Source organism: Eulemur rufifrons, chromosome 12, assembly GCF_041146395.1.
Source record: "Eulemur rufifrons isolate Redbay chromosome 12, OSU_ERuf_1, whole genome shotgun sequence".
Classification (NCBI taxonomy): domain Eukaryota; kingdom Metazoa; phylum Chordata; class Mammalia; order Primates; family Lemuridae; genus Eulemur; species Eulemur rufifrons.
The window spans coordinates 673,646-695,670 of record NC_090994.1 but is presented as its reverse complement, the minus strand read 5'-3'; the positions used below and the strand labels follow the sequence as shown (position 1 = coordinate 695,670).

Here is a 22,025-nt window from a genome sequence, read left to right as displayed (position 1 = left end):
TTGCCTTTTTTTTTTTTTTTTTTTTTTTAATCAAGTGTTCTAACCATAAACAAAGAGATATCTAATTTACTTAGCAGGAAGGTTGAACTCTCAGACTGCTTTTGATTTTATAGGGGTTCATGGAGAACATGTGTTTTTTGTTGTCCAGAGCAGTGGAGAAAAAAAAAAGTTGAGTTGATTCTTGGACATTTTTCTGAGATAACCTATCCAATTCTCCATTAGTTAATTATATAAAACTGAGCAACTGTTTTTGGAGTTGAGAAGGGAGTCAGAGAAAATAGAAAAGATGGTCTCTGGTCTCAAAACTATGAGGCACTGTATTTAGGTGGCCTCCTGTAGTCCCAGCTACTCAGGAGGCTGAGGCAGGAGGATCGCTGGAGCCCAGGAGTTGGAGGTTAGAGTGAGCTGTGATGACACCACTGCATTCTACCCAGGGTGACAGAGCCAGACTCTGTCTCAAAAAAAAAGAAAAAATAACTAGGAAATAAAAGATTTCAACATTTGTGTAGTGCTTTAGGGTTTACATACCTTATTCCATTTATGTTTAAAACAGTTTTCAAATCAATTGAATTTATTGATACACTAATTATACTGTTAAAACTGTGTATCGTGAAAATATCAAATAATTTAATATTGCTGCTTTTTTAAAATTCAGAAAGAATTTCTAAGCATTTTCTTACTATACATTGCACTATGGAAAATAAATATTAATCAACTCTATGATATAAAAATATATGATAAAATATTCATATTAAATACTACTGATTTACCAATATCAACATATATTTAAATAAAGGTATATATTTACTTGGATATTTATATCTATTTAATATGCATTGTAATAAAGCTTAAATGACATTATTCTCCTATTCTGAATACATAGGTAATAGAAATAAAAGCAATAAGATAAATATATACATAAGTTCTATAATACTTGCTAATATCATTTATATTTACTGTGCTAGTCAGAATGTACTTAAATAAATTCTGAAATCACTTATGTACTGTTGTCAGACTTTCTATGGGAGCTCATTATTCAGATCATTAATATTTCCCATGTTTTTAATCTAAGAATTGACAAATAAAAGTTTTAATATTTAATTATATTTAATATAAAATATTTGAATATGATATTTAAATATAAATTTAAAATAAAAAATGTATATTTCTGAGGTCAATTATCTCATACAGTAACTTCAGCATTTTCCCTTTGCTGTCAGATCTCAAGATGACCGGCCTGGTATTTTAGATCCTATGCTAAGTAACATAAATTAGCCTGGTCCAATGCTCTCTTCACTGTCAGAAATCCATGAATAATTGGGCATCCTGCAAGATGTCTTTGAGTGAGCCCTGAAAAATATTCCTTAGTCCTAGGTTCAGAGTTCTTAAATGTGCAAAAAGAGACCAGACCAGGGATGACAGGCTGGAATTCCTCAAGCTAAGCGGGTGTTCTCTCTGATGACCGTCACTCTGCATTCCTGGGAGCCCGCGGAGGGCGCAGAGACGTGTCTCTTTGCTGCTGCCAGTACACATTCGAGTCAGCATCTCAGAGCACGCTATGGAGTTGGACAGATAGCAGCCAGGAAAGTCCTCAAGGCTCTTGTAAGATTTTCAGCGCCATTTACATTGCGAAGGTCATTTACACTGATCTTTCCCTAGAATATTCTTATTTTTCATTTTGCTTGAATAGTAACTAAGCATTGTGGCTTAATTTGAGTTTACATCCATAAAATATTCCCTCTTTGAACATTTGCTGCCATAGTGATTCATCAGTTGGAAGGATAATTATTAATATCAGAGCCTTATAAAAATCTTGTTTTTCCCTCTGGTAGAAAAACATTCTAGGGGAGATAATGTTAAAGAAGAAAAAAAGAAGACTTAATAGTGCTAGAATTTGAGGCATTCAAAATTATCCAGACTGTGGGATCCCTGTGGGTAGTAGTTAGAATAATGTTGGAAAGACTTAAGGTTCTGAACACTAGTCAAATAGTCTTTATTTATTGGGCAATCGTCATTTTTTTTTTTAAATTTCTCAATCTTGTCTCTGAGGGCATAGCATTTGAAGCCAAAATGTATTTTAAAATATATAGTACTGTAAACTTAGAGAGTTTAAAACCATGACAGTAGAATTGGAGAGAAGAAAGCATTGGTAAAATCTGCCTATAAAATTATGATAATTGTTCAACTACTGGTGTTTTACAAGTCAACGCACTAAGACATGCATTGAGAGAAGAGAGGGAGCTGACAAAAACATGTGGTGACGTAACAAATTAGACTCTTGGAAAATCCAGACCATGACTCTCACACACACAGGGCTGTAGGTTCTTCAAGTCCGGTGGGAGAACCATTAATATGCAACCCAAAACAACACATATAAAAGCAGTGCATTTTTGGCAACTCATTTCTATGTAAACTACCGTTTAAAACCTCCCATGTTGCTCTGATAATAAGAATTTATCAACCGATGGTCAACAATTCTTATTTGTTCTATTTATATAGAGCTTGTAAACATTTGTTTACTGCTGTGGGATAAAAACCAACTATTTGTACTAGAGACTGTACAAATATTCCATAAAAACAGAGAAAAGTGCCCCAAAATATGGATATGGACGTAAAAATGTCCCATGCGATGCTCTAGGACAAGATATTCCTGTTATACCTACGTGAAATAAATTATTAAATATTAATAACAAAATGTTAACATGGAAATCATCATCTAATCAACTTACTGGTGTTCGAGGAAGGGAGAATATAAATAAGTTTCATTCTTGATGAGATAGAAACCTCTTGTGCATCAAAAAGGGGAAATATGTTAAAAAGTAGATACTGTTTTTCATTCTGGTGAGGAAATACTGAGTCTGTTAAACGTTGAAGGGAAAAATGTCAGCGTTGACTTATTTCAAACTGAGTGTGGCAGGGAAGTCTGAAGTCTGCAGTATCCCCAAGCACAGATCCTAGAATGGGTTGTCACTCATGCAAAGGTCACCAACAGAGTGAGGATATTGCCATTAAGGAATTTCGAGCAGAATGTGTTCTGTATAACAACAGTGCTGATTGTTATGCAGCTAAAAACATATGTCACCTCCCTGAAGGTTTAAATGGTTATAGTTCATCTCAAAATTGATCCAGCTGAAACGTGGCTGTAGGTCTCTGAAGAAATAAGTGTCACCGATGAAAATATGCAATAATAATAAATTATAAGAGCCATTGCACTAAAAAGGGCAAATTCATTTCAATGGATTTTATTTTTGATCACTTATTCCAAATATCATCCGAAATTTAACTCAAAATGACAACTTACATAGAGATTTAACATTCAAGCCAATTCATACCTCTAGTTCTCTAAAAGTGGATAATGTCTTCTGTGGAAAGCCTTTGAATCTTTTTTTTTTTTTTTTCTTTTCTTTTTTTACTGAAAGAAAATTGCTACCAGATGGTTCGAACTGAAGTCTCATGGTTCAAACCATATGGCTTCCCATGTGTATGCCGGTTGAGAATATAAATGAAAACACCTTTATACTCCCTCCCCTTTTTATGTTCTGTGTCCTTTTATTATTAAACACATTTTATAAAAGAATTTAAAAATGTTTATTAAGAATTTAAAAATTCTTATTTTTAAAGAATTATTAAGAATTTAAAAAAAAATTTATTAACCAAAATCCTCACTTTTAGATCATAAAGCCCTTTAACATATAATGTCTCATTAGGTCATTGCAGCGAGTGTAGGGAAAGGAACTTGGATTTTAAGTTAACTGGGTCAAAACTCCAGCCTCAGTTTTCTTTCCTGCAAAATGGGTTTAATAGTAACAATTTATAGAGTGATTATACGGAGTAAATTTAAAAATGTGTAAATGACACCTGGAGTTTCTAGCAATGTTATATTTAATCTTACATCATCATCCTTATTCTTAGCACTTTATCTGTAATTATTTCTGATTATTTCACTAGTATAAATCTTAGCTCCACTAATTTATTTGTCTCTAATCTCCTTAGGAGTAATTGTAAGATACTTCTTTTGTATCCTTATGTCCTTCACTGTAATGCCTGGTGTGGCTGTATAGTTTGCTACAAATAAATTCGTGTTGAGTTTTAACTGGCATTCCTAACACTCGTCCTCAAAGAGCAGGGTAATTTGATGAAGAAGCATAGATCTTGTTGCCCCACAGTGGCACGGGTCTTGCGCGGATCTGATGGGGTACGGTGAAGCAACGTGCTGTGAAAAAGCCATTTAAACATATACTTTATACTTGTTAAATAAAATCCATTCAAAGTCTTTTACAAACTCTCTAATTTGTATCTGAGCATCCACTTGCATAATTTTACATCTTGCTCTAGTATTAGTTAATGATGTGTAATGAACGCCTCTATTGAATATTTTCAGTTTTGATTTTTAGCTACAAGGTTTTGACTAAAACTTCATATATTTATTAATATCTATGGCATGTGTACTGTGAGCTTTCAAAAGATATAATTCAACAAAATTTGGGTTTAAATGATATTAAGCCCAGTAATTCCTCTCTTTTGAAAATGTTTCTCTGAGGCTCTGGGGATTCCATTCGAAGTGGCTTGATCTCGGTGACTTCGGTTTTCAGAGGAGTTAATGACACGTGATGCAGCTAGAATAGGTCGTTGGGATTTATGGAGCTAATTGGTTGCTTGTCCCTGCCCTGTTTGTCACTTTGCTTCTTCTGTCACCCGAACACATTAAACACCCATCTCTGTTTCAGAAAATTACCCATATTTTATGTGTAATCTCTCGTCACACTTTTGAAATCTTCCACAATCTGCAATCCGTTCAGGCTTTCTGATTCATTCTGTGCTCACGCAGAATCCCAACTGAGTAACCTTTCTTTAATAAGTAAGGGACTTTGGCGTTATCCCGAGAAGGACCCAGAATGTTTTAATTTGTCCTGGGTGGGCACATCCAATTTGTTTGGTATCTTTTTCCATGTGAGGAAAAATAGAACAGGGAAATACAAGTGGACCTTTTTAAGCCTTGGTGTGTTGTGTTTTGACCACACACACACAGTTTGGGTACCTCAGAATAGGGGCTAAGAGCCACGCCGGAGTATGCTACTCTGACAAAAGAACAGGCCACTCACCTTGATGAACTGCATTGATTTGCCGCAGCAATAACTGTCTTGCTTGTAGGACGCATCTAGCCGGTGATGACAGAAAGGAAAAATAGGACCAAAGTACCATTCCGCGTTAGAGTCTGAAATTATTAAAACTAGATATATTTAGGAGATAAATTTTAGAGAGTCAGTAGCTGACCACTGCTTACTGATTAGAAAGTTTACCTTAGCACATAATGCAGACTCTGAAAACCACTGGATTGGAGAAAAAAGTAGTAGAGCTATATTACAAGGGTGGAAATTTATGTGTGTGTATTTCTCTATATATGTGTGCATATATATATAATATGTATATATAATGCATATGTAGGGAGATAAGATATATTTACTAATTTTAACCATTTTTAAGTATACAGTTCTGTGGCATTAAATATATTCACATTCTTGTACATCTATCAACATTAGCCATCTCTAGAAAATTTTCGTCATTCTCAGCTGAAACATTGTACCCTTTAAACAGTAACTCCATATTCCTTCTTACCCCCAGCCCCTGCCACCACCATTCTATTTTTTGGCTCTGTTAATTTGACTAGTCTTTATTCTTAAGCTCTGTGTGTCCATAGATCTAAAGTGAGTTTCTTGTGGGCAACATATAACTGGATCCTGTTACTTATTTATATATTATTTAATTCATTCTGCCAATCTATGTCTTTTGGTTTGGGGGTGTATTAGTTTACTAGGGCTGCCGTAACGTCATGCCACGCCACAGGCTCGGTGGCTTAAAGAGCAGAAACTGACCTCCTCACTAATCTGGAGGCCAGAAGTCTGAGATCAAGGTACTGACAAGGCTGGTTTCTTCTGAGGTCTCGTCCTTGACTTGTTGATGGTTGTCTTCTTCCTACTTCTTCACTTGGTCTTTCATCTGTGCATCCAGGTCCTAATCTCTTCTCATAAGGTCACTCGTCAGACTGGACCAGGGCCCACCCTTTTGACTACAATTTAACCTAATTACTTCTTCAAATAACCTATCTCCAATGACAGTCACGTTCTGAGGTCCTGGTGGTCAGAATTTCAACATATACGTTTTTAGGGGGAGGGACATCGTTTAGCCTGTAACAGGGATTTATTCCATTTATATTTAAAGTAATTACCTATAAGAGAATATTTAACCATTTTACCATTTTCTTATTTGATTTTTTTATGTCTTACAGCTTTTTTGTCCCTCATTTTCTCCATCACTGTTTTTCTCTGTGTTTAATGGATCTTCTTTTGCAATGACATATTGTTATTCCCTTCTCCTGTCCTCAGTGCTTATTCTATAGATACTTTCCTTGCAGTTACCATGGAGATTACATATAATGTCCTAAAATTATGACAGTATCTTAAATTTAATACCAACTTCAGTCATATACAATAAGTCTACTCCTTACGAGTCTGCCCCCTACTTTATGATATTGATGTCATAAATTACATGTTTATATACTATGTACTTGTTAACATAGATTTATAATTATTTTTATCCATTTTTCTTTAAATACTGTGGAAAATTAAAAGTTGGGTTATAAGCCAAAATTACTAAAGTACTGTTTTTCATAGTTTTTCATGTATTTTCCTTTACTGAAGAACTTTTTCTTTTTATATGGCTTCAAGTTACTGTCTAGGGTCCTTTCATTTCAACTTGAAGGACTCCCTTTTACATTTCTTTTAGGGCATGTATACTGATAATAAACTCTCACTTTTTTTATTTTTTAGTTTTTTTGGTCTGGGAAAATCTTAATGTCTCCCTTGATTGTTAGGGACAGTTTTGCTGAATATAGCAGCCTCCCTTGACATTCTTTTCTTTCAGCACTAAAATATGTCATCCCACTGTATTCTAACCTTCAAGGTTTCTGCTGAGAAATCTGATGATAGTCTTAGTAGGGTTCCCTTGTTTGTGACAAGTTGATTTTCTCTTCTGCTTTCAAGATTCTCTATTTTTCTTTGGCTGTTAACAGTTTGATTATAATGTGTCTCCTTGTGGATCTCTTTTGGTTTTTCATACTTGGAGTTCATTAAACTCCTTGGATTTGTATATTCATGTCTTTTCTCAAATTTGGGAAATATTTAGCCATTATTTTTTCAAATTCTTATTTAATAGTTGTTTTTAATTTGTTGTCTAATAAGTGTAATGTATATGTTTCTTCAAAGAGTGTTTCTAGAGATTTATTTTGTTCCTTTGAATGAGCCCTATTTTCCCATTTCTTTGTATGCCTTGCGATCTTTGTTAAAAAGATTAGGCATTTTTTTTTTTAAATCAACCATCTCTTGCAGTCTTTGCAGAATAAAGTGGAAGATGTTCGCTAATTAGTGAGCCTCTCAGTCTTGAGAGCAACCTGGGTTAAAGACTGAAAGTCTTCTCAGTCTTTTCTGGATTTGTGTCCACTCTGGGTTTGTGTGTGTACTTTTAAGTTTCTTGTTGTTGTTTGCTTGTTTTTCCCAACTGCTTTGAAATATCTTAAATTCCAATAAGCCTCAATTCGGCTGATTCTTGGGGCCTTAGCTGTTCTATTGTACTCTTCTGCCTTCCGTCTGTCACTTACAGGTACCCTTGGGTCTGCAGTACTGCTCCGTTTTTTCATAGTGGCCACACCGCTGCTTCCCATAGCTTCCAGCTGGAGATCAAACCGTGCCACCATCCCCCCTCTGAGCTCCAAGTCAGGAAAGAAAGAAATCCGTCCCTCGGGCAGCCCACAGAGAAACTAGCATGTTGCCAAATAGTTTTTCTCTGCTTCTCTGTTCCTTGAACGGAAACTGGTAATGGGACCACTTCCTCTCAACTGCACTGTGCCACCGCAGGCAGAGCGTGAGACACGAAAGAGTGAAACCCCCATGAAATGTCCTACTAATCTGAACGTGGCGTTTGCTTCACGGGGCATTTGTGCGGCTGCTGTAGATCTTTACCAGTTCCCAGAGCTCCGGTAGAATTCTTTCAGTCCGGTGATAGTTGTTTATCTGATGTTTCCATGGAGAAATGAGGGTCTGGAGCTTTCTCTCCTACCACTTACTCATGTCACTGCCCAACTGGCTAGATTATTTTGAAATGACATTGAGAAAATTAAATATTTAGAAAATAAAATGATGTTCAATATAATTCTCACACTATACAGCAAAATAATTTTTAGATGTTATTAAAAACTTCATTAAAAATAAAAATCTGTAAAAAATATAGGTTAACCCATTTGGAATAGTGAAGTATATACAAAGAATAAAGTCACTTAATATATTCTAATAGGATTTTTATTTATTAAAGGGTTATATCCTTACCCAATTTTATCTTAATTTAGCAATGAAAAAAGAAAAAAATACATAATTACTATTATTTTTATACAAAGTTTTAATAAAATATTTTAGGAGTTCAACATCTACCTATACATACTTTTTTCTTCTCATGGAGTCACTTAAAAGATGTGTGAGAATATGTCTATTTGTATGTACACTTTTCAGTTGCAATTAATAGAATCACTTATTCAAATGGGCTTAAACTAAATATATGAGTCATTCAACTGGATGTTCATAATTAAGATGGGTTCCTGAAATCGTCACTTTTCTGTCTCAACAATGAGATGGAAGGTCATATTCCACCCGTGCTGTTGCCTCTGTCCTTGGATTATATAGCACGATGGCACCAACAGTTCAGTGTCTAAAATCTAGTTGCAGAAAGGTTCGGAGTGAAAGAGATATGTTCTCTGTTAACACACAGTAGCATTTCCCAGAAGAACTCCAATGGAGTTCCTCTCACATTTCATTAAACAGGATTGGGTAATAAGCCCTCTGTTGAGCAAACTTCTGGAAAGAAACAGGTAATCACATTGGTTGGATCAGACAAATTATACAGGGTGGAATGGAATTTACAGTGGCGGCAACTCTACCCAATAGGGAAATGAGTTATTTACAAACTATTCTGTGATGGCACAAACGCCAAAGGGAGAGAAGGCCCTTCGCAGAATAGACTCAAGAAACAAGTCAGCACACCTAAGCAGAGAGGCCATTTGGGTTTTTAGTTCAATGACAAGGACATCCAATGTTTAAAATACAAGTAATTTTATTTATACTATCTATTGTATAGATCGGAGTAATTGTCATCCCTGTTGTAATTATCACTCCCCATGGGGAGTGAGGAAGGCTTCCTTCCCTGGGAGAGTAGCCATTGTTCCCGAGATGCCATTTTTTCTTACGATGCTATTAATTGTGAGCTGGCGTAAAAGAAGTCATAATGAACAAATGAGCTTTTTAATTAAATTTTGATCTTTTTAATACATGAGAGAACTCAAAGAATGTTGTCATCCTTTCTCCAGGAAAAAAAAATTTGATTTTTACTAATAAGAATAAATATTTATTTTAATGTACCGAAGCTGTCTTACTTCTTTAAAAAAATCACATTTCAATTCATGATCATTGAACCAAATATGCCTAGAATAAATTTCTTCTCTGGTTATTTCCTCAACAGCTGCACAACATTTTAATAATATTTCTGTCTCTTACAGTGAGCCAAGGAGGCGTTGCGTTGGTCTCCGACATGTGTCCGGATCCCGGGATTCCAGAAAATGGTAGAAGAGCAGGCTCTGACTTCAGGTAGGAGATGAAGCGGTGGTTGGGAAAGCGTTTATTTTTTAACACATACATAATGTCAGCTTGCCATTTTTGTTTAAGTCTTTTGTCCTTTTGATTCAAAGGTACAACTGATCAATTGCTATGCTGCTACGTTACTTGTAGAACTCTAAAACATGCTGTAAGATACTCTGGAGTTGACACTTGTCACCATCTGAGCCAATAATACAAATTTATCTCTAAAAATATATTGTCAAAATTGGTCTTCAAGATGTTTTTCTTTTTTTCATCTGTTACCATTTCATATTATAAATTTTTAATGTGTGAAAAATAGAGGGGAAAACTTAATCATAACCTCATAATTATTTTATTAAATAAACTTGAGAAATGATGAAGGTTAGTAGCAGCCAATTCAGTTCATTAAGAAAATGTTGTGAAACATATTACTGGGACTGTGACGAACCAGAGACTGCGTTCCAGTTGCTACATCATGAATGTGGTAGTGATTATAATCATCCTACCACTCTGGACTTTTACATTTTCTTCAATTAGTTCAAAAAACTTAAAATTTTCCACCTTACGAGATGGACACTAGTATTGGGAGTAGCTGTAAAATCAAGGAGTAAAGGGAAGCAGGAAATATGTTTTTCCTCCTTAAAATGTCACCGTTTTTGAGAGAGAAACAGAAAAAGATACACGCAGAGAATTGAGGCCATTAAAGTGAGCTAAAAATTGGAGAAAAGTAAAGAGAGGGGGATGGGGTCGTGTAGAATGCTAAGCAGGAAGCTGGTTTTAATGAGAGACTCACTTTGGTCTGATCCCACGGTGCACTCTGGGGTAGAGATTGTACCTACACACAGGCCCACCTTGGTGCCAGCTGTCCCGCCTGTCCACCACTGTTTTCTTCCCTTCCTGTGGCTGGAGGAAGTTCCCCAGAGAGAGTCGTTGGTAAACAGTCATCAGCAATCCCAGTGAGTCTGGTGCAGGTCTGTGTCAGCTGGTAACACCTCGACCAGGAATCGGTCAAGAAAAGAAGCTAACAGAGAAAAATGCTGGTTTTCTGTTATCATATGAAATCGCTGTCATTTGAAGACATTCAGGAATTTTATCTCTTTTGAAAACAAAGCAAATAGATAAAATTATACATCCTTCCAAGGGCTTTCCATTCTGTGTACTCCTTCCTTGAATTAAAGTCACCTCTTTTGTGTCCCTCATTGAGGAAACAGTGTTCCTCGTGCTTCCTTTCCAAAGAACCTGTGTGCATCCCTGCGTTAGAGTGGACGGCAGTGAGTCATCACGAGGTGTTTGCATGTTCATTTTCCCGCCTGAATTAAGCTTCCCCAGCGTGGAGCTGGTGTATTATTTATCTCTGCTTCCTCAGCGACTGAAATAGTGCCCGGCACAATAGTACTCAATACCCATTTGCCAAAAGCACTTTATTTGTGAGGGGTACTGTCCATGCAATATTGTCATCCCTGAAATGCTTCCCGGGAATCTAGAAACTTCTTTGGTCTAGGTTGTAGGGCTCAATTGTAAAATATAGCAAATTAGATTATATTTGACAGGACCGAATTCTTCACATTGTGTCCCATGGTGAAGAGAGCCAGAGAAAATGCTTGAGCTTCAAAAGTTAACAGAGAAGTCATGAACATTTGGGGCCAGTATCTATTTTGCACAAGGGCAATAATGAAAATTTTATAGTCTCCTGGGTGAATATGCTGGTATTTTATTCTTAGCCTTATTTCTGAAGAGGAGGTTTAACTGTAAGGGCTGTGTTGATCGGGCTGGGGTGGGGGTCGGAGGGAAGCCAGGCTGTGCAGACATGGGCCAGTCAAGGATGGAACACAGAACCTTCTCTCAGAAGAGACTATCTTTCACTTTCTTAGTTTCTTGGGGCAACTCTGTGTGGTTTACATGTGTCCAAGTTTGGGGCAATGGCAATCAACTAATATAACATCTGGTAAAATTAGTTGCAAGATTACATTTTCTATTAGATACAAATGCAAAATATTTTTATCATCTATAGAGGGTGTGTATGTGTGTATACAAATATACACATAACCGTGATAAGCTAGTTCTAGAAGTTTTTGGTAGATTTCATAGGACTTTCTCCCTAGATGATATTGTCATCGGCAAATAGAGTTTTAAGTTTTGCTTTCCAATCTGAATGTCTTTTATTTATTTTTATTGTTTGTATTCACTGGCTAGGAACTATATTATAAGATTGAACAGAAATGGTGAGACATCCCTTTCTTATTCCTGCGCTTAGGTGGAAACCATTCTGACTCTCATCTTAAGTATGAGATTACATGTAGGTTTTTCATAGATGCCCTTTATCAGGTTAGGGAAGTATGCGTCTATTTTTAATTTGTGGAGAGTTGTGAGGTTTTGTTTTGTTTTGTTTTGTTTGAAGTCAGAAATGGATATAGAATTTTTTCAAAAGCTGTTTTTTTTTTTTTTAACATGTATTGGGATGATCTTTTGTTTGTTTACTTATATGTTTAGTTTGTTAATATAATGATTTAATTTATTTTTTCAGTGTTAAAAATCAATTGCATTGTAGGATAAAATTAATCTGGTTAAGATATGTTATCCTTTTTATATACTGTTGGATTTGACTTGTTAAAATTCTGTTTAGATTTTTTGCAGATATGTTCATGAGCCATGTTGAGCTATAGTCTTTTCTTGTAAAGACATTGGTTTTGCTCAGAGTAATAATGGTCTCATAAAATTAATTGGAAAATGTTCTCTTTTCTGGAATATACTAAGAGAGTTTGTATATAATTGGTAATATTTCTTTCTAAATTATTTCGAATAATTCACCAGTGAGACCATCTGGAATTGGAATTTTTTTATGAGAAGGTTTTTAAACTACAAATTCAACTTCTTTTCTACTTATGGGCTTACGTACAATAAGTTGTCTGTTTTTACTTGAGTGTGCTCTGATAGTTTGCACCTTTCAAGGGATCTTTCAATTTCATCTAAGTTGTCAAATGTATTGGCATAAATGTATTCACAGTATTCCCTCATCATCCTTTAAATCTGTAGTAATGTCACAGCTCAAATTCTTTTTTTTAATTTTTTTTTTATTTGAGCGTATTATGGGGGTACAAAGGTTTAGGTTACATATGTTGCCTTTAGAACAAGGGACAGTTCTTAGAACGTGGGAGAGTAGAAGCCACACGTGTTTATATGCAGGCTGGTGGGCCACAGCCGTGTGAAGGTGCCATGTGACCCTTAGATGCCCTTAGTACAGTGACACGCTGGGCAGGTCTGCAGCCCGGGAGCACCAGGCTGGGAGCACCAGGCTGGGAGCACCAGGCGGGACCACACAGCCAAGGTGTGCGGGAGGCTGCACCGTCTAGGTGTGTGGGAGCACAGTCTGTGAAGTTTGCACAACCCCGAAATCGCCTAAGCAGGTGTTTCTCCAACAGCATCCCTGTCGCTAAGCGAGCACCTCTGACATCCCCCGACACAGCAGCCGCTGCCGTAGGACAAGGGGCTCTTCTCTCCCGGCATGTTTCACCCGTCACTTCGACTCGTCCTGGCATCTGTGTGTGCTGGACACAGATTGCTGTTTCTATCCTCACCTCGTTACACCATGAGGTTCTGAAGGAAAGGAAAGAAGTCGTATTTGTTTTATTTTTCCTGACTGAGCTCAACACGTGGTAGATTCTTTTTCCGTTGAATCGGATTAAATCCACTCTAAGAAGCCTGTCCCTAGGGTTGCGTGACCATAGCCACGTTAGTGCTCTGCTAAACCAGTTAAGTTAGCACTGCTGGTCATAGAACAGATCGGCAATTTTTCTTTAAAAAGATACATGACCTCTGCTCAGAAGGGAATTTGGGGAATAGAGCAGTGATAGATACGACTTAAAAACTAAACGGTTAATTTATGTCACCAATACGCTCATGTTACTATTCATGGTAGTAACTTCAGTTCTTGTGTCTTAGCACTCTTTATCTCCCAAGGCTCTTATGTTTCTTTTATTTTATTTTCTACACATGCTTTGTAAGACTAGGGATGTCAAATGGAATTAATTGTCATCAAACGGAAGGAGAAACTGAAGTAAATAAAGGAAAAATCGTATCATCAGTGGGAAGTAGAAACAAATCCGTAGCCCAGGTTTCTGGGTACTCTGCTTCTCATTTCTAATTTCCCTATGTCGTGATCCTCCTCTCCTGTAAGGCATTGCTAATTTTATTTACAGTTATTACAGTACTGCTGCACGGGTTCATTATTTCTCCCCTGTGGGTCAATTTCAGTGACGCCTCTGCCTCCCGTTCCGTGAACCTGTAAATAATTGCACCTACAGACAGCGTGGAAGCCAGGGAGTGAATCTGGTCTTCTTTTCCTCAAGAATTGCTTTTTATTGAGTTCCAAGGGACACACAGGTGCACTATGAGCCACCACAGGCTTTGTTCCTTGTGGTGTCCGAGGGTGTCCCTGTGAGAACGTCGTCTTCTCACCTGTGGAGGGAACGGTGGAGAGACACCTGGGGACTCTGGTCATCGCCCTCCTGTACATCCACCTGCTTTGGGGTTGCTTTGATTCTTTTTCTTGGCATCCTATTTTTTTTTTTTAATTTGCTATAATGGAAAATTCAGTTGTACTCGTAAAGTTGGAGCAGGTGCACACACCTGAGTCTTTACATCCTAGGTAATACAGGTTCTCCCTGCAGCCCGTCTTTATTTCCTGCTTCTGTCTGTCTGCCATGGTTTGTTGCTCCCTCCTGTCCTCTCCACGATGCTGAAACATGTGGTTGTGTACAGAGTGTGGACGGTGAGACCCTTCACCCCTTCCGGTGTCTGGCGGTGCCCCTCCTGGCCCTGCCGTGCAAAGGGGGCCTTTCCTCCCCGCGTCCTGGCTCCCTCTGACCTTCTCTCCTACTTCCTGTCACTGACGGCCACAGGAAATTAGGTGCATGTGTATGTCTGCACGTTTGTTTTAATAAGCGTGGTGCACGTTTATGCGTCATCTCTCCCCCACAAGAGCGTCAGTCCCATAAAGAACAGAACTTTGTTTTATTCGTGAGCACGATTCCAGTGCCCGGTGTGGCGCTCGCCTCACGGGAAGTGCTCGGTCATTTTAGTTAAATCGTTTAATTTTACTGTATATAAGACATGTATTTACATTTGCATATTATAGAACAATGATACATTTTGATTGGATAAATTGACAAATTTTCAGGAATATGATTATTCCCAAGGAGACAGCTACTGTTTCTCTACTTCATGTGCTGTCTTAGGCACGGAGCCCCTCAGTTCACTAGATCATTTGTGCACGTTGTTGCTTATTTTAATAACAAGAAAATACAGGTGTTGTTATGACTATTTCTATTAGATTATCGGATTATTCAGCCTACTTTATCTCATCAATTAAAAAATCAGATTACTAATATAAGAAGCATTTTTAAAGTTAGAATCAAGTCCGCATTTGAGGTTTTGTTAAACAAAATTTGGAAACTCTAGTGGAAGGAGTAGGGAATTGTAAAAAAATATGGAAGCTCAGTTTCTTGTTGGAAAACTATTCCCTCCTTCTGACATAATCTGTTTGCACTCAGTGCTCCTACGTGGAAGTCAAAGAACCGTCTTATATTTTTTGAAACTCAAGCATCATCTTAGTTCTCCCACCAGCGTTTGTTTCGGTCAATGATTTCTTCGCTACTCAGCTTCGCCCTGAGGAAAACAGGGAGGAGGAGGACGCAGTGTGGACGGGCATTCGGTCTGGGTTGGCCACAGAAATAAAGCAGGTCATCGGTGCTTACGGACCTTTCTTGAGCTTCCGCACTGGAGTCCACAACACCGAAGTCCCCTGACGTGGTCCAGAGTGTGTTTACAATTTGAAAAAACTTGAGGGGCCTAGCATGTTTGCATGCCCTTAACCCAAGGCTGCAGCTTTCTGGAGATTTACGGCCGCTGAGGACTGAGCTAGTCGAGGAAAAATATTGGCAGTGACGACTGCTCTTTCAGAGAACCTCAAGTGTGATTTTAAGAACCACGTAAAGAAATACTACAACCCATATTTCCCTTCCTGTCCCTTCGTAAAGGGCACCCGGTGAATGTTCCGGATCTCGTGTATCGGGCTAGACCTGCTTCCGGGAAGAAGCCACCGAGCAGGCCCTGTGGGGCGTCCCCCTTGTCTCTTCCACAGTCTTTAAAATGCCTTCAACAGACAAATAATTTTTTCTTTAAAATAAAATATCCATTTAAACAGTTTTCTAGGAAAACGAATGATTGTTATTTAAGCATCCGTTAATTTGTTAGCTTCAAGATGCAAAAGAGAGCTGATGGCTTAATTAGCCCACCTCACCAGGACCATCAGAGACGGCCGTCGGGGGCTCTGAATATTAATAATCCTCAGTAATTCAGTCCTTCCTCTGAGCCTTGGTTCCTCCTCTGTAAAAGAATGGGTTGAAATATCAGATGTGGTGATTTCGGCAGTACATTAGAGGTGTAAAGCTCGGTGGCTCTTGGTCATGCTTTTTGCCAACATCTATTTGAGAATAAGATTCTGCAAAAATCCCATGGCTTTATTTAGGGCTCGGACAGCCTTAGGGGCGAAGGCAGCTTGGAGAGCAGCCCCAGAGGCAGCACAGGAGCCCACAGCTTCGGAAACCGTATTGAAGGAGTGAACATGAAGTAGTCAACCCGTGCGTTTATTTGGGGGCCGTTCCCCCGCTCCCGGACTTCCTCAGTTCCTGTAAAAACTCTTCAGCGTCTCTGATGGTTCATTCCGTCTTCCTCTCCGTCCCGCCAGAACTGCGCTGAGGGAAGGGCGGGAAGGAGAGAGTTAGCGTGAGCTGCTCCCGTTTTCCTGGGGCCTTACCCTTAGCCCAAGGATTCTGGTTTAATCAGTCAGGATTATGGCCTGGGTATTAGGGTTTTTTGGTTTTAAATTTTGATTTCGGTAAAATACATGACATAAAATTTAGCATCTTAGTCACTTTTCAAGGTTCCGTTCAGTGGTGTAAGTACATCCGCGTGGCTGTCCAGCCGTCACCGCCGGGTGGGCCCGTCCGTGAGACAAAGCGAGCCATGCCCGTTGCCCACGTGTCCTGCAGGTGCATGACCCAGGCGTGAGCCATGGGGGTGGCCCAGGCTGTGGACTCTGCCTGATTCCTCCCGTCCTCCAGCTCTGACACCTGGCTGTGTCCTCGCTCCAGCTGCAGAGCAGAGAGGATGGGCTGTAAAACGCCTCCTGGCCCGACACTTGCGAGGGTCCCCTGGGCTTCCTGGTCCCAAGTGGAAGACAGGCTCAGGGGCTGCCGTCTGCAGGCACCAACGGTCGTCAGGGAGGAGAGAGGGGCCTCTGCCTCCTCTCAGGAAGGGACACAAAGCGGGGAGACCTGGCTTGCGGGGAGAGCCCCTTCCCCAGCCTTGATTCTCCCGGTTCCTGCCCACTGAGACCCCTTCCCCGCCTGCTCCTCCCTGAGTGTACGACTTATGGTGCGTGGAAATGGGCCGCCTCTGCTTGATTAGTGGTGACCCTGTGGATTTGATTTTTCCACTTTGAGCAGCCAAATCTTCATTTCTGTAAATAGTGGCCCCTCTGATAGAACAGACTTGGAAGATTTAAATTAAATTTCCTCGCAGGAGAGTTTGCACCCCTTGTCAGTGTCGTGCTCTGAGAGCGGGTCACGGTGTGACGTCGGTGGCAGGGGACGCGCCTTCGGAAAGCACAGCTGCTGCTCCCGTCCCGAACCGCCTGGTGTCATCGCCGTCGAGGGGTCTTTGCCGCGCTCTCGCTAACATCCAGCACCTAAAACTCACATGAAATATGAGTTTCCTTTCTGTCCCGAGGCTAGAGCGGTCCGCCTACTGTCTGATGCATTTGTCGCGGCGCTAAATTGCCGCAAGGCTTGAGGGAGATGAGTCTAAAAGTTGTTGCTATAAAAAGAAAAAAATGACCCAGAAATGACACGCTTTGTGTGGAAATCAAAAAGGTAGTAAAAGGCATTGTGGTGGCCACAGCAGCCGCAAGTGTCTCTTTGACGAAGGTGTTTTCTGGAATGCTGAGCAAGTCGGGGGGTGTGACGGCGTCTCCCTCCTCGCATGTGCCCAGTTTGTTCACAACCTGTCTTTGCTGCCCCCTCGGGTCCATTGATTAGGGCCTTGTCCCTAACGGCACCTCTCACAGCCACTGTCCAGCATCCGGGCTCCTTTCTGATGGTTCAGGGACTCGCTTATGGGAGGATCAGCGCGGTGATCTAATGGAACCTGTTTGTTTGTTTGTTTGTTTGTTTTTATTTCAACATATTACGGGGGTGCAAATGTTTAGGTTACATATGTTGCCTTTGCCCCACCCGAGTCAGAGCTTCAGGTGTGTCCATCCCCCCGATGATGTGTACCACACCCATTAGGTGTGAATGTACCACCCCCCCACCTGCCGGACCCCCAGCACCTGCCGGTGGGGCTGCAAACCAGTGCAACCCCCGTGGAAAGTAACGTGGAGATGCCTCAGAGAGCAAAAAGCAAAAAGCAGAGTTACCATTGACGGAAGCTGTTTTGAAACAGAGGTGAAGGATCTCGGGGAAGCCTGAGCTCCCTGCCTGCCCAGTGAGATGCTGCCCTGAGGCTGCCTTGGGTTTTTGCTCCCTAAAGCCTTCCAGTTTGACGGCTTTTCCAGCATTTCAGGGATGGTCTGGACTCCTGCTCTTGCCTCCTGGCTTTTCCTGCCCATTCATCCCACAGATGTCGACTGTAGGGATGTGAGAAGCTCAGCGCACAGAGCTAGAGGCTGAGAGATTTCAAGGTGAATAAACACAAAGCCTTCCGTCCCCGCCGTCGCTGGCTGGGGGCTTCTCCCAGCCTCCCAGCCTCACATGCTGCTGGGCTGTGGGTGGATATTTCTCAAACTGAACCTGACACGGAGCAGTAAATGAACTACGTTTTGTGCCTCAAAGTGAGAGAAAGGAGCAGAAGTTGAGGGAAAAGACATCAACCGAAGCCACGTGTCTACGGAGGAGGAGCACAGGTGCGGACCTTCCAGGTGGGAAGGCATGGCGCAGCCTCCTTTGGAATAACCGCTGGAAAGTTCTGTTCTAGAAAAACCAAGTTCCTTTCATTTACCCAAACCAACCACCAACTTTGAAACCAACAGGGTTTTGCTTTGGTGAGTTTTTGATCTAGGACACACATACTCATTTCGGGAAAGAAAAAAACTTCTATGGCTCTTTCAAGAGCCAACTCAAATTTCAGTTTCTGGCAATAACTTTTTCTTACCTTTATGCTAAATGCAAAATCAGTTGTTTTTCTTTTAATATTCCCATAGCAGTTTATATTTATTTAGCACATTGCCCAGGAGCTGTCTGATGCATCCTCACCCCTACCAGCTCATTCACAGGAGGAAGGTTTGGTCGCTACCACAATTTCTCATTCCCGCTTTACATACAGATTGAAGGATATAACCACGGGAAAGTGACTTTCCTTAATTAGTTCACTCAGTTTATATTTACTGGGTGTTTAAGGCATGGGGGATATTTTGTTTGTAGGATTGAGACTTGAATCTAAATGTTCTCAAGATGTCGAAGAACATCAGAGATGTTCCCGGCAGGTTTTCTTTTCTCCTTCTCAGATCAAATGTCATGTCTCTTATTCTAAAGTTGGAAAAATACCTTCAGCCTGTTCTATTAATAAGAGAGTTGTCGGTTTTTGCACCTTCCTACAGTAACTGCCACTATAACTGATTCTACTTGTGGGGAAAACAATTTTTAATGAGGAGAAAGAAGTAAGGAGGAAGGAGAGAAAACCAGAAGAGGGAGAGAGTAAGAGAGGGGGACAGAAGCAGGTGGCGAAGCCGGGAGGGAGACCCGTGCTCGATGAGAATAGCAATGTTATTTGCAAAGTAAGCTAAAATGCGTTTATGACATTAAATTACAGGTCCACAAGTAAACGTGACTTTGTCTGAACTGTGATTGGTAATTAATTTCTTTTTCCAGATCTCCATATTGTCTGAGTCAGAAAATTTTATTTATTCACCCTTGGTAGAGTTAAAATCAGGGATTTCTGAGTCAATCGGGGTTAAAGTTGGCGGTGAGCGTCCCCTCTCTGTCCCTTCTCCGTGTCTCAGGATGCAAAAGGCCAGGGCTGGGGAGAGGGCACATCGGCCACCGTGGGGGGCTGAGTCTGTCCTCCACCCTGTGTCCCTCTGCTGTCCACGGCAACCTCCCCATGCGTCTGCCCGGGGCACACCCTCCTCCTGGCTGGGCTAGGGTCCCGTGGCCACGGCCCCTGGGTGGGCTCAGCGCTGGGCCCTCTCAGCCAGGGGCTCCCCTGCTGGCTCCCTGCCCCGTGGAGGCCACACGGCGAGACTCAAGGGCACGGCTGTGAGGCCAGAGCTGGGAGATAGGAATGGGCCCTGCATCCCCCGGACACCCCAGCCCAGCACAGGGGGATTTCCCGTCCCCTGTCCTCACCCCAGCTTGGTTCTTGGTCCCACGTGTGCTGGGCAGACCGGGCACTGGATTGGCACAGCCTTCTGGCCGCCGTGGTTCCAGTTCTGCCCCCAGTCCTGTTCTTCCCCAGGACTCGGCTGAGAGTCCTGTCTGCCACGTTCTGTTCCTGTTTCTTACAATGGGGGGTGAGGGGTGGGGACAAACACACCATCACATCTCCTTTAGACACGTTGCATGGCTTGCACACGGACAACCCGAGTGAATCTGGAAGCCTGTGATGTTAACTTGTGCTGTGCCAGGACAGAGGCAGTCGGTATAGACAAAACACAAGGAAAAGAAAAAGAGGTGTGTGTATGATTGCATGCACATACATGTGTTGCGTGTACACACACGTGTTGCATGTGCACACACAAGGGCACACACGTGCACACATGCAAACGGATACACATTCTTCAGCACTTCACACTTCATCCTGCCATGGCCCTCGCTCAGCTAAGCAGAATGTCTAAGTCTTTGACACAGTGAGCTGGCAGATGCCATTCCTCAATTGCACCTGTCCCCCTTCCGCCAGGACAAATACGGCAAATCCCAGCTTGGACTTCGTGCTAAGGAAACGTTTGTCTCAAGTTTTTTGTGTTTTATGTTGCTTGAGGCTGAAACAGTATAATCTAACGTAATTCTCCCTTCTTCTGAAGATGCAGAATGTTTAAACACCTACCTTTGCTGCCTAAAAATAAGCTCTATTCCTTTTGCGTTTGTGGATACTCCAGTGCGCTGTTTGAACTGGGACTGTCAGCGCAGAGGCACTCGCCCGTCTTTCTGTGTCTGTCAGTCTGTCTGTTGGCTGCGTCCGCAGGTCCGGTGGATGCTGAGCAGTGAGGGTTGAGAAGAGAGGTCGGATCCCTCCGTCTGGGCAGTCGGGGAGATTAGCGTCATCTCTGGTGGATGGTCGCAGCTAGACGTCACAGCTAAACCAGCCCATGTCCTGTGCTGGACTCTAATCTCTGAGTCACCTCAGATTTTGTTTTTCAAAGATAGTGATAGTACCTGTGTTGAACGAATCCACAAATACCCACTCTCTAGGTCAACCGTATTTAGAAATAGTCTATTCACAGCCAGACTGTTCATATTTTTAGCAGATAAAGCAGACTAAATGGTGATGAATGAAATGTCGTTAGAACTCGAGAGTCAAGTCGCCAGCTTTTCAGAAGTGCTAAGCAGTGAAGAAGTGAAAATGCGTTTCTTCTATTGTATTCTGTTTAGAAGAAAAAAATTGCTTTAGCTGTTTAAGTTGAATTTTGTCATTTGGGTGTTTATTTTCAATATCCAGTGTATCTTGATCTTATACAGATCAGTTCTCTGTTATTACAGTTGCAAACTACTAACAGTTGTCTCAATTGTACAATATAATTAATCTGTTCCACATTTACCTGCCAATAGACAGGCACTAAGAGATTTTCTCTTTTTTCCTGGAATTTTCTTCTGAGTACTTTTCAGAGAACCAAATTACATGATCTAATGTTATACCTAATATATATTACTTCTAACATAGTAATCGTAAATCAATGAAAACTTAGTTTATTGTATATTTGAAGTTGAAAGCATATAAGACGTCTAAACAGAACTGATCCATGAGCTAGATAAAGCCAAAGGAAACGGCTGAATTAATAAATTAGAATCTGGGTTGTGTTTAGCTTCAACCTCATCTTGATTCATCGCAGCGCAGAGACCACTCCGCTCTGCTGCTGGGAACGCGTTTACCCTCCTTGGCTGCAGTGAAATGGAGAAGATGCTCTTGTTAATAATTTTAATGCCTTGAAAGTAGCAAAGCTTCAATATTTTATCGATGGCTATTTCCGATCATTTGCGAAAGGGTTTTATGACAGCAATTAAGGAATGAGTTCTATATTGTCCTCTAAATGTACTAAAGATGAATGTCCCAAGCAGAGACTTCTGGACTAGACTG

General features: G+C 40.7%; 1 protein-coding gene across 1 annotated transcript in view; it reads left to right on the top strand.

The window, feature by feature from the left end:
• CSMD1 (CUB and Sushi multiple domains 1) overlaps positions 1-22,025 on the top strand; it is a 1,254,382-nt gene that overhangs the window by 927,664 nt on the left and 304,693 nt on the right. The window contains exon 8 of the mRNA XM_069485062.1: positions 9,599-9,686. Coding sequence (XP_069341163.1) covers positions 9,599-9,686 — 88 coding nt within the window. The remainder of the gene's footprint in view (positions 1-9,598; positions 9,687-22,025) is intronic.